The 15,355-nt window shown below is 43.8% G+C and overlaps 1 protein-coding gene across 5 annotated transcripts in view; it reads right to left on the reverse strand.

Annotated features, from left to right (window-relative positions):
* The window catches only part of lrch1 (leucine-rich repeats and calponin homology (CH) domain containing 1), a 98,395-nt gene that overhangs the window by 6,067 nt on the left and 76,973 nt on the right, over positions 1 to 15,355 (reverse strand). For 3 of the 5 annotated variants that reach the window (XM_029702581.1, XM_029702577.1, XM_029702576.1), the window contains 5 exons: positions 14,240 to 14,318; positions 12,838 to 12,954; positions 2,111 to 2,220; positions 324 to 461; positions 131 to 208 (listed from right to left, as the gene is read on the reverse strand). In XM_029702581.1, the coding sequence (XP_029558441.1) occupies positions 131 to 208; positions 324 to 461; positions 2,111 to 2,220; positions 12,838 to 12,954; positions 14,240 to 14,318 (522 nt within the window). The remainder of the gene's footprint in view (positions 1 to 130; positions 209 to 323; positions 462 to 2,110; positions 2,221 to 12,837; positions 12,955 to 14,239; positions 14,319 to 15,355) is intronic. The other 2 variants (XM_029702582.1, XM_029702580.1) reach the window with 1 other exon arrangement.

Below are 15,355 nucleotides of genomic sequence, written 5' to 3' on the forward strand. Positions count from 1 at the left end.
TTATTCAAACTTAACAGATCAAGGATCAGTTTCCTTCAGTCAAATCCTAACTCTAACAGGTGAATCTGAAATAGAGTGGCTGATTCAGGATCAATGAGGTGCCACTATCTAACAGACAGGAGTGTCTCACCTCGGGAACGCCCATCTTCCTACAGGCATCCAGGAAGTTCTCCACGTTCCTCCGACACTTGGCCATGCTGAGTTTGGGCTATGGGGTCACACATAGAACACATAGCTCAGGACAGACTAAAACTGTCTATCACACAAAGAATCACCCATACCTACTTATCCCTCTTCAACACCTCATTGACCCCCAGACGTACCACAGCGGACGAGGGCACATGGATGCTGGCCACGGAGCGTGGGCGAATGTGATTGGCCAGATGGCAGAGCACCACCCCGTCCATGAGGGAGGAGCCAAGGTCTTCAGGAAGAGCCACCTTCAGTCTGCTCTCTATACTCTGAGGGGAGACAGGAGGGGTAAGAGGGGTCAAAACATACACCTTAAAACCTCTCTGGGGTATGTGGGACGTGACCGTCCCACCTGCGGGACACACTATTCAACAGCCAGTGAAATAGCAGGGTGCCAAATTCAAAACAACAAAAATCTCATAATTCAAATTTCTCACACATACAAGTATTTTACACCATTTTAAAGATAATCTTCTCGTTAATCCAACCACATTGTCCGATTTCAAAAAGGCTTTACGGTGAAAGCATAGCATTAGATTATGTTAGGACATCACCTTGAAAAAAAAAAACACACAGACATTTTCCAAGCAAGGAGAGGCGTCACAAAAAACAGAAATACAGCTAAAATTAATCACTACGCTTTGATGATCTTCATCAGATGGCACTCATAGGACTTCATGTTACACAATACATGTATGTTTTGCTCGATAAAGTTCATATTTATATCCAAAAAAAACATTTTACATTGGCGTGTAGTTCAGAAATGTTTTGCCTCCCAAAACATCCGGTGAATGAGCACATCAATTTACAGAAATACTCATCATAAACGTTGATAAAATATTAAACTGTAATTCAAAGAATTATAGATACACTTCTCCTTAATGAAACCGCTGTGTCAGATTTAAAAAAACTTTACAGCGAAAGCACACTTTGCAATAATCTGAGTACAGCGTTCAGACACGAAACCAAACCCGCCATTTTGTGGAGTCAATAAAACTCAGAAATAATATTATAAATATTCACTTACCTTTGATGATCTTCATCAGAATGCACTCCCAGGTCCACAATAAATGTTTGTTTTGTTCGATAAAGTCCATAATTTATGTCCAAATACCTCCTTTTTGTTTGCATGTTCAGTCCACTAATCCCAATTGCAGGAAGCGCGCGAAAATGTCACGACGAAAAGTCAAAAAAAGTTATATTTACGTTCGTAGAAATATGTCAAACGATGTATAGCATCAATCTTTAGGATGTTTTTAACATAAATCTTCAGTAATATTCCAACCGGACAATTCCAATGTCTTCAGAAAAGAAAAGGAACACAGGTCACACTCACATGAGCACGCGCCTCTGAGCTCATGTCATTTCCTCACTCATCTGACTATATAAAAAAAAAGGGACAAAGTGCCTGAAGAGGGCAAAATGTGGACGGCGCCCTCTTGTTCGCCCTCTTGTTCGCTCCATATTCACAGTAGAAGCATGTAACAACGTTCTAAAGACTGTTGACATCTAGTGGAAGCCTTAGGAAGTGCAAAATGAACCCTAAGTCACTGTGTACTGGATAGGGAATCACTTGGAAAAACTACAAGCCTCAGATTTCCACACTTCCTGGTTGTATTTTTCTCAGGTTTTTGCCTGCCATGTGAGTTCTGTTATACTCACAGACATCATTCAAACAGTTTTAGAAACTTCAGAGTGTTTTCTATCCAAATCTACTAATAATATGCATATCCTACCTTCTGAGCCTGAATAGCAGGCAGTTTAATTTGGGCACGCCTTTCATCCGGACATCAAAATACTGCCCCCTACCCTAGAGAAGTTAACACATGCACAAACCGAGGACATAATGCTCCTGGATGGGGAGTTGACTTCCAGACGAGAGTGAGGGTGAGAAAGAAATTGACAGAGAAGCTCTCACCTCTCTGAGTTGTTCCATCAGCTCCAGCTCTTCTCTCAGCTGTTCCATCTTCCTCCTCATGGTGAACTGAGGATCCACAGACTCCATACTCTTATGGGTCCTCAGGAACACTACCCCCAACAGGCCGGAGGAGAGAACAACAGGTCAGCCGTTAGAAAGGGTGCTCAGCAACTAACACTTACACTTACTGTACTGTACACATACATTCAGACCCACGCACACACACACACATGCCAGCATGCATTTCACACCCATAAATGCACACATACTGTAGCCTAAATACACTATACTGCATATACAAAAGTATATGGACACCCCTTCAAATGAGTGGATTCGGCTATTTCAGCCAAACCCGTTGTTGACAGGTGTATAAAATCGAGCACATAGCCATGCAATCTCCATAGACAAACATTGGCAGTAGAATGGCCTTACTGAAGCAACAACGGCTCAGCTGCGAAGTGGTTGGCCACACAAGCTCACAGAAGGGGACCGCCGAGCGCTGAAGCACGTACAAATCGTCTGTCCTTGGCTGCAACACTCACTACCGAGTACCAAACTGCATCTGGAAGCAACGTCAGCACAAGAACTGTTTGTCGGGAGCTTCATGAAATGGGTTTCCATGGCCGAGCAGCAGCACACAAGCCTAAGATCACCATGCGCAATGCCAAGCTTCAGCTTGAGTGGTGTAAAGCTCGCAGCTGTTGGACTCTGGAGCACTGGAAGCACGTTTTCTTGGGTGATGAATTACGCTTCACCATCAGGCAGTCCGACGGGTGAACCTGGGTTTGGCAGATGCCAGGAGAACGCTACCTGCACAAATACATAGTGCCAACTGTAAAGTTTGGTGGATGAGAAATAATGGTCTGGGGCTGTTTTCATGGTTCGGGCTAGGTCCCTTAGTTCCAGTGAAGGGAAATCTTAAAGCTACAGCATAAAATTACATCCTAGATGATTTTGTGCTTCCAACTTTGTGACAACAGTTTGGGGAAGGCCCTTTCCTGTTTCAGCAGGACAACGCTCCTGTGCACAAAGCGAGGTCCATAAAGAAATGGTTTGTTGAGATCGGTATGGAAGAACTTGACTGGCCTGCATCTCAACCCCACTGAACACCTTTGGGATGAATTGGAACGCCGACTGCGAGCCAGGCCTAATCGCCCAACATCAGTGCCTGACCTCACTAATGCTCTTGTGGCTGAATGGAAGCAAGTCCCCGCAGCAATGTTCCAACATCTAGTAGAAAGTCTTCCCCGAATAGTGGAGGATGTTATAGCAGCAAAGTGGGGACCAACTCCATATTAATGACCATGATTTTGGAATGAGACGAGCAGGTGTCCACATACTTTTGGTCATGTAGTGTAAATGCATACTGCAATATTCACTGACACCGAAATCACACTTTCTCTTACAAACGGATATGTAGCTATCCAGATGCACACTACAGTGCTGGGCTCTGGGCTGCCTTCATTGTCATGAAAGGAGTCATCTGCAGGAAGATTGAATGTGGAAAATTGGTTTTCCTAAAGACACCCCACTTAGTCAATCCTGCATACCAACAGATACCATGACCCCTCCAGGACCCACAGCAACTGACAGGAGGCTTGACAATTAAGCATATTTATTTGTTTTGTGTTATTGTACTCATAAAAACAGAAGTCTTCTCTGATTGTAATATATTCATAAAACCACTTTTTAACTGGTAAGCATACATATAACAAAGAAAACGCATTAGAGGAAATGATGCATTTTTTTTAAAGTGTGGGAGGAGGAAATGTATTCAGAGGAGTGTGTGTGTGTGTGTGTGTGTGTGTGTGTGTGTGTGTAAGAGAGAAACAGGCTTGGCCTCTGATCACATGTTACAGCCATCATTCTACAACATAGGAGTGAATCATTTACTATGTCTGTGGCCTATATTCTGGCCATAAATCTCCCTTGCAACAGCCTCCATATACAGCTCAGTGACACACCACTACATGGAACACATTCTGTAGCTCTGCCTTGTGGTGCAAAGTCACACCACATGGGGGAGCCCAAGAGTCACTGGACACTTCAACCCACGCTTGGGGAAAAGGAAAGGAGAATGCATTTCTAAAGTATTCACACTAGACTTTAATAACGTTGGCCCTATCTGACCATCTCTTACAGGGGCAATGGCTCCTTGAGGGGCTATCCCAGTAGGAAGTTAGAGATAAACACAGGCCTCATCCAGAAGCATGACTGGCTGATATAGAGTAGAGAGGGGCGATCACTCCTCCATCGCCATAGAGAGAACAGGATGTTGACTATTATAGAGGGTGTGAATGTGGTTAGGGAGGGGAACATTCAATAACAGAATGAGACGTGACCATGTAGAGAGGAAGCACAGATATGTCAATTATTGTAAACACACAGATGTCTCATACTAGGGCAGCACAACATTGGCCAGACGAGAGGGTTCGTAGATACAGCCAGTCACAATATAGGATGGGGGAATGATTTAACTCAACCCTCCTTCACTGTGGCTGGGCTGCTCCTGACCCTGACAATAACAATAACGGTTTATGACACCAGGGACTCATCTTAAAGCTGGTCACGCGGTGATAAAACACAGGAGTTAATTAATTAGGACATGATAAGCTCCTCCCCCTTTCTCCCCTTCTTTCCTTCTTTCCTTCCCTCCTCTCTCTGATAATGTTTGGTCCTTAGAGGCCCATACTGACAGGCTGTCAGTCACTTTTACACAGATGGAGAAACAGAGACTGTGGACACCTGCTCGTCAATTCACTGACTACCCCATCAACAACTCACGCACCACACACACACCAGGATTGTGCTCAATTCTGAATCTGGGAATTGACTCCCATTCAACTGATGAGTTGAAAATCGAATTGAATCAATGTGAATTTGAGTAACAGGAAGTAGAATGTAATTCAGTGCAATTCAATATAATGACATGTTTGATGTTTTATGTAAAGGATGTACAAAACATTAAGAACACCTGCTCTGTCCATGACAGACTGACCAGATGAATCCAGGTGAAAGCTATGACACATTATTGATGTCACTTGGTAAATCCAATGAGACAGGTTAAAGAAGGATTTTTAAGCCTTCAGACAACTGAGACATGGATTGTGTGTGTGCCAAAGTGTCTTTGAACGGGGTATGGTAGTAGGTGCCAGGCGCACTGGTTTGTGTCAAGAACCGAAACACTGCTGGGTTTTTCACACTCAACAGTTTCCTGTGTGTATGAAGAATGGTCCACAACCCAAAGGACATCCAGCCAACTTGACATAACTGTGGGGAGCATTGAAGTCAACATGGGCCAGCATCCCTGAGGAACGGTTTTGACACCTTGTAGAGTCCATGCCCCGACAAATTGAGGCTGTTCTGAGGGCAAAAGGGGGTGCTCAGTGTATATTTTATTAACTAGGCAAGTCATTTAAGAACATATTGATATTTACAATGACGGCATACCAAACCCTAACGGCACCAGCTATCAGAGCAGCTCCCAGATTACTGCACCTGTACATAGCCCATCTATAATTTAGCCCAAACTACTACCTCTTCCCCTACTATTATTTATTTATTTATTTATTTTGCTCCTTTGTACCATCTTGTTTATATTTTAACTTTGAACTTTCTTCAAATAACAAATCTACCATTCCAGTGTTTTACTTGCTATACTTTATTTACTTTGCCACCATGGCCTTTTTTGCCTTTACCTCCCTTATCTCACATCATTTGCTCACATTGTATATAGTCTTATTTTTTTCTACTGTATCATTGATTGTATGTTGTTTTACTCCATGTGTAACTCTGTGTTGTTGTATGTGTCGAACTGCTTTGCTTTATCTTGGCCAGGTCGCAATTGTAAATGAGAACTTGTTCTCAACTTGCCTACCTGGTTAAATAAAGGTGAAATAAAATAAAAAATACAATTGTGCGGCGCCCTATGGGACTCCCAATCATGGCCGGTTGTGATACAGCCTGGAATCGAACCAGGGTCTGTAGTGATGCATCTAGCACTGAGATGCAGTGCCTTAGACAGCTGCGCCACTCGGGTGTACATAGACTACACCTAATATAGAATAGAAGAGGTAGTAGAATTTCACTGAATACAATAACATTTCCTTTAATTCAAATTTGCAATTCTGTATCCTGTTTACTACCGCAGTTCAAATTCAAGAATTTAATTTACCTAAGTGTCTGGCTAGACTGCAAACTCTGCAAACTCTTTTTCCCTACTGTGTTATTGACTGTACGCTTGTTTATTCCATGTGTAACTCTGTGTTGTTGTTTGTGCCGCACTGCTTTGCTTTATCTTGGCCAGGTCGCAGTTGTAAATGAGAACTTGTCCTCAACTAGCTTACCTGGTTAAATAATGGTGAAAATTTAAAAAAAATATATAATTTATGAGGCATTCTCAATTAAATTCTGAATTGAGAACAACCCTGACACACATGCGAGCGCCCATGATGCGGACCCCTCAGGGGTGCATGCTCAGTCCCCATCTGTACTCCCTGTTCACCCACGACTCCAACACCATCATTAAGTTTGCTGACAACACAACAGTGGTAGGCCTGATCACCATCAACGATAAGACAGCCTATAGGGAGGAGTTCAGAGACCTGGTAGTGTGGTGCCAAGACAACAACCTCTCCCTCAACGTGAGCAAGACAAAAGGAGCTGATCTTGGACTACAGGAAAAAGAGGACCAAGCACGCCCCCATTCTCATCGACAGGGCTGCAGTGGAGCAGGTTGAGAGCTTCAAGTCCCTTGGTGTCCACATCACCAACAAACTAACATGGTCCAAGCACACCAAGACAGTCGCGAAGAGGGCATGACAAAACCTATTCCCCCTCAGGAGACTGAAAAGATTTGTCATGGGTTCTCAAAAGGTTCTACAGCTGCACCATCGAGAGCATCCTGACTGGTTGCATTACTGCCTGGTATGGAAACTGCTCAGCATCCGACCGTAAGGCGCTACAGAGGGTAGTGCGTACGGCCCAGTACATCACTGGGGCCAAGCTACCTGCCATCCAGGAACTATAACTAGGCAGTGTCTGAGGAAGGCCCAAAAAATGGTCAAAGACTCCAGTCACCCAAGTCATAGACTGTTCTCTCTGCTACCGCACGGCAAGCGGTATCGGAGCACCAAGTCTAGGTCCAAAAGGCTCCTTAACAGCTTCTACCCTCAAGTCATAAGACTGCTGGCCACCCGGACTACTGGCCACCCGGACTACTTACATTGACCCCCTTTGTGTTTACACTGCTGCTACTCGCTGTTTATTATCTATGCATAGTCACTTTACCCCTACCTACATGTACAAATTACCTCGACTAACATGTACCCCCACACAATGACTCTGTACCCCCTGTATTTAGCCTTGTTATTTTATTGTGTTACTTTTTTTTTTAAATGTTATTTAGAAAATATTTTCTTAACTCTATTTCTTGAACTGCATTGTTGGTTAAGGGCTCGTATGTAAGCATTTCACAGTAAGGTCTACCTACACCTGTTGTATTCGGCGCATGTGACAAATAGTTTGATTTGATAGTTGTGCATTTTGTTGTAATCGGAGGCTAATCCTGAGTGGACAGCAGAGAGAGAAAGAGGGAGAGATTGGGAAAGCGTAGAAAAGGAGCCACTGCCTCCTCTTAGCTCATTTCAGAACTTAACACTCTGGGCTCACACACAGGCACAGCACAGACTCTCAGAACATTCTGGAAGGACACAGCACAGACTCTCAGAATATTCTGGATGGACACAGCACAGACTCTCAGAACATTCTGGAAGGACACAGCACAGAATCTCAGAACATTCTGGAAGGGCACAGCACAGAATCTCAGAACATTACAGAAGGACAAAGCACAGACATTCAGAACATTCTGGAAGGGCACAGCATGAATGTATCCTACAGGGCGACATCTCTCTCTTTCTCTCTCCCTCCCTCTCATGCTCAGGCAAGCAGACCATCTGGACAGTTTTAGCACCAAACAACGCTTCCGAATATTTCTTCACCAAACAAATTGGTCCCAAAGCGATGACACAGCAAGATCCTGTCATTGGTCCAGACAGTGTAGTCATAGAGACGACAGTCATAAAGTTAAAAACGTATACAGTCTCTGTAGCTGGTCCTTCATAAAAAATTATGATAATGGACTGCAGTTATAAAGTGCTTTTTCACATCGTCTCAAAGAAGTTAATGTCAGTGAGCCAGCCAGCCTCAGCAAGTATTTCTCTCAGTAAACTGGCACAGTTCAGCCCTGCTCAGTCCAGTCTCAATAACGTGTGGTGCCATGGATGGTGGATGGATACTAAATCAAAACAGGCAGAAGTTGTGACCCGGTCACCATTTACTGCATACTGTGTACACCATTCATACCCAGGCAGACTGGGCAGTCTAGGAGTCTGAATTCACCTCACACCCCTATTGTTATCTCGTTCCAGTTCTCTCTCCTTTCCCTGCGTCAGCTGTCTGCTCTGTCTCCATTTTGTTTTCATCCTCTCTGTTTCTCTCCCTGTGTCTACATTTCTCTCTATGTCCCTCCTCTTTTATTTATTTCACTCTCTCTACGAGATTTAGGATGTAGCCTTTCAGTTGAACAGGGTCAACATTCAGCCATAAAGTGTTCTGACAAATGAAATACATTCTGGAGACTGAGAAAATTCCTCATCCTGCTGACAGGACTGCATTGGCTCAGAGAGGGAGAGGGAGAGGGAGAGAGAATAGAGTGGAAAATGTAATCCAAGGTGAACTTCCTTGTGTAAACAAATGTGTTTCAGTAAACAAAGGCAATAGTCAGAAAACAGGAAGTTAGAACATTGGTACTACCCCTCTCTGGCTCCAGTATAAAAACAACTCACTCCATTACTGTTAGAAAGAGAGCGGGAGAAAGGAATATGAAAAAGGGAGATTTGTGTGAGAGATGTCCTGTCAGGTCTTGACTGTGTCTTGGCAGTGCAACAAAGCTCTGGGGCATGCTTGTTGGCATTTCCCCTGTCTTCTCTTCCAGAAGGCTAGACTGGCATATTGGACCCTGGCCTGCCCTGTACCAAGCCAGGCTGGGCAGTGCCAAGGAAGACCCCTGGCCACAAAGCCCAGCTGGAGAAGGAGGAGGCGAGGGTCAGGGGGAGAGGGTAAAGGGGTGAGGGTAAAAGAGAGGGTAAAAGGGGTCAGGTGGAGGGTTGAGTGCAGGGCAGCATTCCTCCACCAAGCTCTCAGGGGCAAAGCCAACTCTCCCAAGGTCCATTTAGCTTCAGTGGAGTAGAGATGCTTTCTCTCCATCCCCCTCTCTCCAGTGAAACTCTTCTCCCTCCCAGCCTTCCAGAGCAATAGATAGCATCTCCTCTAAAATAGGTTACTGTGTATGTAATGGCAGGGCGTTTATTTGTTCCAGTGTTATACACATTGATAGAGCCTCTGAGGGCACACACTGATTGGTGATGGGGTCAGAGAAAGAGCGAGACAGACAAGAGAGAGAAAGATAGAGGATTACATCTCTATGTGTGTCTTGCTTTCAACAACAAACCCAGTTTAACACTGTCTAATGGCCACCCAGTGGTGTTCTACCCCAAAAGGAAGTCCTGTATCACAGAGGAAGTTTCCAATCCTGGTTCCTTTCTAGTCAGTCAATGCTGCTACTGTGTGACATCACCCACTCAGAGGATAGTAAAATCTCTTGGCAGCTGGTGTTGTTTACGAAGTCAAAGGTCAATAACAGCTACTACACCACACGGTCATCAGTATCAGTACAGTCATTCTGCGTCGTAGTTCTGCCCTCAGACATCCACACACAAACAGGCTAACCGCGTTACCAACAACTACTGCTGGTGGTGTGACCCTAGACACACTTTGATTTGGAATGGTGCACTTAGCTCGGGTTCTTGGACCTGATTGGCTGTTAATGAGGTCAGACACTCGTGATCTAAACTCCTATTGGTTACTGGTGATGTCACCTCCCTGAGGCCTGACCTGTTTATTGGTGCGTGGCTATGATTGGCTCTTTATTGAAAACAAATATGCAGCTATCAACACTGTTCTCACTACTAGGATATTCCATATGACAGATTGTCCAACATTCCTTTTCAACATTACTGCTCCTTTGAACATTTTAATTTTCTTTCTTCATGTCTATGTTATTATCATACCTATTGGTCTTTTACCCTGCCATTGGCGGTTTACTCTTACACTGCATTGTAAAACCCTTTGAAAATGGTAGTAAATGAAAAGTGATATATAAATAAAATTGTTATCATTAGCAACGGGAGAGTAATAAACTGCTCATGTTGACTTTGACTCCATGCTGATGTCATAAAAACGCACCCTTAGAACATGTTAAACAATCCTGTAACATGAGTCGCCCTGGGGGGGAAATGGCTGCTGGCAGCTTCCGTTTTCCTCCTGATGGAAGAGGGATATCCCCAGTGAGACCATTATCTAACAGTTCAAATATAAAAACATAAATACCCTGAGCTATAGAAGGGAAGCAGGAGTAGAGCAACAGATGATAGACCAGTATGAAGCTGTATGTCAAATCAAATTGTATTTGTCACATGCTTTGTAAACAACAGGTGCAGACTAACAGTGAAATGCTTACTTATGGGCCCTTCCCAACAATGCAGAGAGTAAAAACATATAAATACACAAGGAATAACTACACAATGAGTAATGATAATTTGGCTATATACTGTACATGGGGTACCAGTACCGAGTCCAAGTGCAGGGGTACGGGGGAATTGAGGTAGATATGTACATATTGGTAGGGGTAAAGTGACTAGGCAACAGGATAGATAATAAACAGTAGCAGCAGTGTATGTGATGAGTCAAAAGAGTGCAAAAATGGTCAATGCAGATAGTCCGGGTAGCTATTGGTTAACTATTTAGTAGTCTTATGGCTTAGGGATAGAAGCTGGCTGGCTGGCTGGCTGTGTGTGTGAATATGAACCCAGTACCCAGCCTGCTTTCCCACCCATATCAGCCCTGGCATGAAAGATCCGGTGTCTGTGTTTAATAGGTTTTCAGGCAGAGCCTGTATCAGAGTAGACTTAATGGAGGGTGTCTATGTGTGTTGCTAGATCTGGACTGTGTTTGTACTGGGAGTGAACATACTGAGACACATGCTGTTCTAATGACTGCAGGAGGAATGAACACGTTCTGTGTCAGACAGAATGTGGTGAAACAAATTACTGTACCCAGACACAGACAGACACACACGTACACACAGAAACACACAAATCCGTGTGTATAAATGTGCAAGTGTGTCAGAGAGTATGTGTGTGTAGAGTATGTGGATGTGTGTGTTAGTGTTGTTGGGTACAGGAGGGCTCCAGACTTATACCTATTCAAGAAATAAGTTGTTTCATCTAACATTTCCAAGTAGGAATGCATCATAAAGGTATTTTGTTGTGTAATACCTAAACCAGCTAGAGACCAAAATTATGTTAATTTAAGGCCCAATGAAGTCAACAAATTACAGGACTAACAGATAGAGATCATTGATTTTGATTGACGGGGGGGTTCTATGTAAAATATTCTGTAACAAGTGTTGTTTTTGTGCTCAATGGTGGATCTATTCATAATTATTTAAGAGATTGGCATTAATTTGTTGCATGAACTTTACTGGTAAAATAGTGCTCCAGAATTGCAGATTTGCATACACATTTTGCTTACAAATATTCTAATCACTAAGGGGAAACTACTGCATTTCAAAATTATATTTTGTCTCTTTCTCCCCTTCTCTCCAGCTAGTCTACCAGATATATGAGGACGATGCTCTTCCTTTGAGCCTAAAATTAAGAAAATCGGCCCAAAATTGTAGGAGTGTGCCCTCACACTCCACATGAGTGGCACACTGCTCGCTCGCGCAAACGAGCGTCTGCGTTGCCAGGCGCTAAAATAGAAGTTGATTCTATTTGTGACGCAGAACACGCTGCAAGTCCTGACTCTCCCATCTTCTCATTGGTTTTTAGGAACATATACCCACGTGGGTGATTGAAAGATGAACTGAGGTCGGCTGTGGTAATGCACCTTATTATGAAACTTAGTTGCCAATCGCCATATAAAGTCCAAAGAAGAAATAGAAGCCTGGAAGGTGGTGAGATGACTAAAAACGATTCGGTTGACCGTTTTATGTGTGGATTAATTTTCGGAGTAGAGGACCTTGTGATTTCAGGTAAATTAACAACTCAATGTTTATATCCCAGGACAAATTAGCTAGCAACAGTAAGCTAGCTAGCTAAATAGGACAAATTAGCTAGCAACTGCAAGCTAGCTAGCTAAATTGGCATAAATGTTTAATGCTTTTCGACCTGTCTCCAAATTAATATAATTGCTTCAGTTTGTTTTGATATTTCAACCTGCATGTCGTAATCGCGTTTGGTGTCAGGGGACAAAATCAGTTTGCGCACGATCGCACGCGTCCGGTTCGGGCATCGTGTAAAACACAGTCAGGGAGCGGAGTCATCGAAACAACCCAAACGTGGTCCAAGGCACAGATGTGACCGCAAAAGTCCACTGCACACTTTCATCACACACACCCCCATGGCTTGGAACGAGGGATAGACAGATTAGAGAAGAAAGATCACAGCGAGTGCGTGATAGATAGAGAGAGGAAAAATAAAAAAAGGAAACAGTGAGAGAAATTTGAGTCACACAAATGTACATTGTTTGCAAACATCTGATACTCTGTCGAGCTGTTTTGTTTTCGAGGCCTCCGATTGCCCGAATAGTCGAAAGGAATGACCTACCACTGCTGTGCATGACTCCATCGCCTGGTCTAGGGGGAGTGTCTTTATCGACGGACAGGGCCTGTGTGAGGAGGGGGCGGAGACAGGGCTGGGGCGAGCAGAGCAGTGAGGCAGGGGCTAGAGGTAGAGGGGGAGGGGTGTGGTGCAGGGGGGAGGGGCCAAGTAGAACAAGACAGGTCCATTCCAAAACCACACCCCAAAAACACGAGACACCAGAAAAAGTTCCCGAAAAATTGGTTTGAATTTTAAAAGAGAAGGGAACGAAACAGGCAGTGGCAGTTGATAATCGCATGCAAAGGCAGATTGGGTTAGATAAAGGGATGTGATTGGAGTGAGAATTGGTGTGAGAGGTTGTGCAGCAGTTGGTAGAAAGATAGAAAGGGAGTAAAGGTGAGGGGGAGGAAAGGAAGAAACAAATGAAATGAGAGAAAAAAACCAACACAAAACAAAGATAAAAAATAAATCAATATCAGTGCCATTTCACAATACAGATTTCATGACATGCTGTTAATGTTAGCAGGTAAAGCTACATTTCACACACTACAGTAGTAACGTACAGTATGTAGCAACTAGCTGGATTGATGCTAACTCTATTTCTACAAGCAGTGAACATCAGACGCTAGAGTCATTTCAGTGAACCTGCACCCAAAGCCATCTGACCATGAGGAGTACCAGACAGGATTCGGAAAGGATTGTAGAGACATTGTTTTTCTCAACCCAGAGTCTGTGGACCCGCGCTATTCCATAGGATGTAGCTAACCAGTCCGTCAGTTATTTAACTCAAAGAAGGAAGAGACTGTATGTGTGTTTGTATCCTCTTCCTCCATAGCCACTCTTTGGGATTGGGTGCAGAGTACTCAGACCCACGTATTCTCAGCAAACACACATATCTTTCTCTCTGGGCCATGTTCACACAGCGTTAGAGAAACATTGTGGGAGCATTGCATGTTAGTCAGGACTGGGTCGGTAGCCTCTACAGCATGACCCAACTGCTGCTGCTTCTGCTTTTGGGGACAGAGGGTATTAATGAGATATTATGTGCCTCATTAGAAGCTGTGACTTTTGGGGGGGATTGACTCTTGACTATTGGAGGAACTGAACCCATGTCATTTTTACTTTGGGATAATGGTATAACCCAATAAAAGTTGTATCGGGGTGTGGGAGGATTTGGGGTTTGGGGGAGAAGCAGAGCGGAGGGGATTGAGGGCGTCCAAGTCTTCATTTTGGAGAGAAAGGATGGACGCATGAATGGACTCTATCAGGGACTGTAGTCTGTGTAGACAGTTGGAGGTATTGTGCATCTATCTGACTGAGATGTGTGTAATGTATTGATTATGGAGACTATAGAGGGGTACCCGCCATCACCCACCCCCATAGTGTGCCATGCCCAGCCTGCACTCACCCGAGCGGGGCTTCAAACCGAAGGGAGGGGTGGGAGGAGTGGTAAACGTGGGACCGCTGCCTGGAACTCTGTCTTCTCCCTGGTAGAGAGTCAAAGGGAGTACACACAAAGGTTAGGGACCCTCTTCTCCTGAGAGTACACTTAAACAACACACACATTATCCAGGTCTACTGGGGGAATTGGGGACAAGACAGCTGGTGGTGTATGTGTGTATGACGAACATGTGTGTGCAGGATTTAGATTGGTGCTTGGCATCCTATACCATGTAACACAACAGATGACCTCTGAGATGGCTTAACTAGATCATAACTCACCCTGTCCCTTTCTCTCTGACCCTCACCCAGATTGACTGGTATGGCCAATTGTCCTTTAGCTTGATTGTGCTGAGGTCACTGTTTCTATGGTCATGTAGCTGGTATTGGATATGGTGTTGCTATGTGGTAACAGTGCTCTCTTCAAGTGGTCAGTGTTGGATGTGTGCCCTGTCCCCAATAGTGGGCCTTGTCTCTGTGACAACGCTAGAGCATTGTTGAAGATTTTGAAAGAATTGCCAGACAATAGCTGTGTTCAAATACCCATACTGTTATATATATTTTTTTACCTTTATTTAACTAGGCAAGTCAGTTAAGAACAAATGTTTATTTTCAATGACAGCCATGGAACAGTGGGTTAACTGCCTTGTTCAGGGGCAGAATGACAGATTTTTACCTTGTCAGCTCGGGGATTCGATCTTGCAACCTTTCGGTTGCTAGGCCAACGTTCTAACCACTAGGCTACCTGCCGCTCTAACATACTGTATACTACAAACGTAATGAGCATATACATTATACTATAAGTTAATTTTAGTATACTGTAAACAAACAGTATCCTTTCAGTTGAGCGTACTAGCACTTTGCCTGTCTACCGGAAGTTGATGCTATTGCTATGCAACGTCTTGCTAGCTTGTTACCATAACATATTACTAGCTAGACATCTTACGACTTCATTAACAATGTCCATTGAGAACGCACAACAACTATACCACTTAGCTAAGCTAAGAATCACATGAATAATCAAGTCAATAAATGTTTGGCATTTAGTTAGATAGCATATAGTTCATATAATGGCAAGTTTGAT

This window comes from Salmo trutta, chromosome 20 (assembly GCF_901001165.1).
Source record: "Salmo trutta chromosome 20, fSalTru1.1, whole genome shotgun sequence".
NCBI classification, from domain to species: Eukaryota; Metazoa; Chordata; class Actinopteri; order Salmoniformes; family Salmonidae; genus Salmo; species Salmo trutta.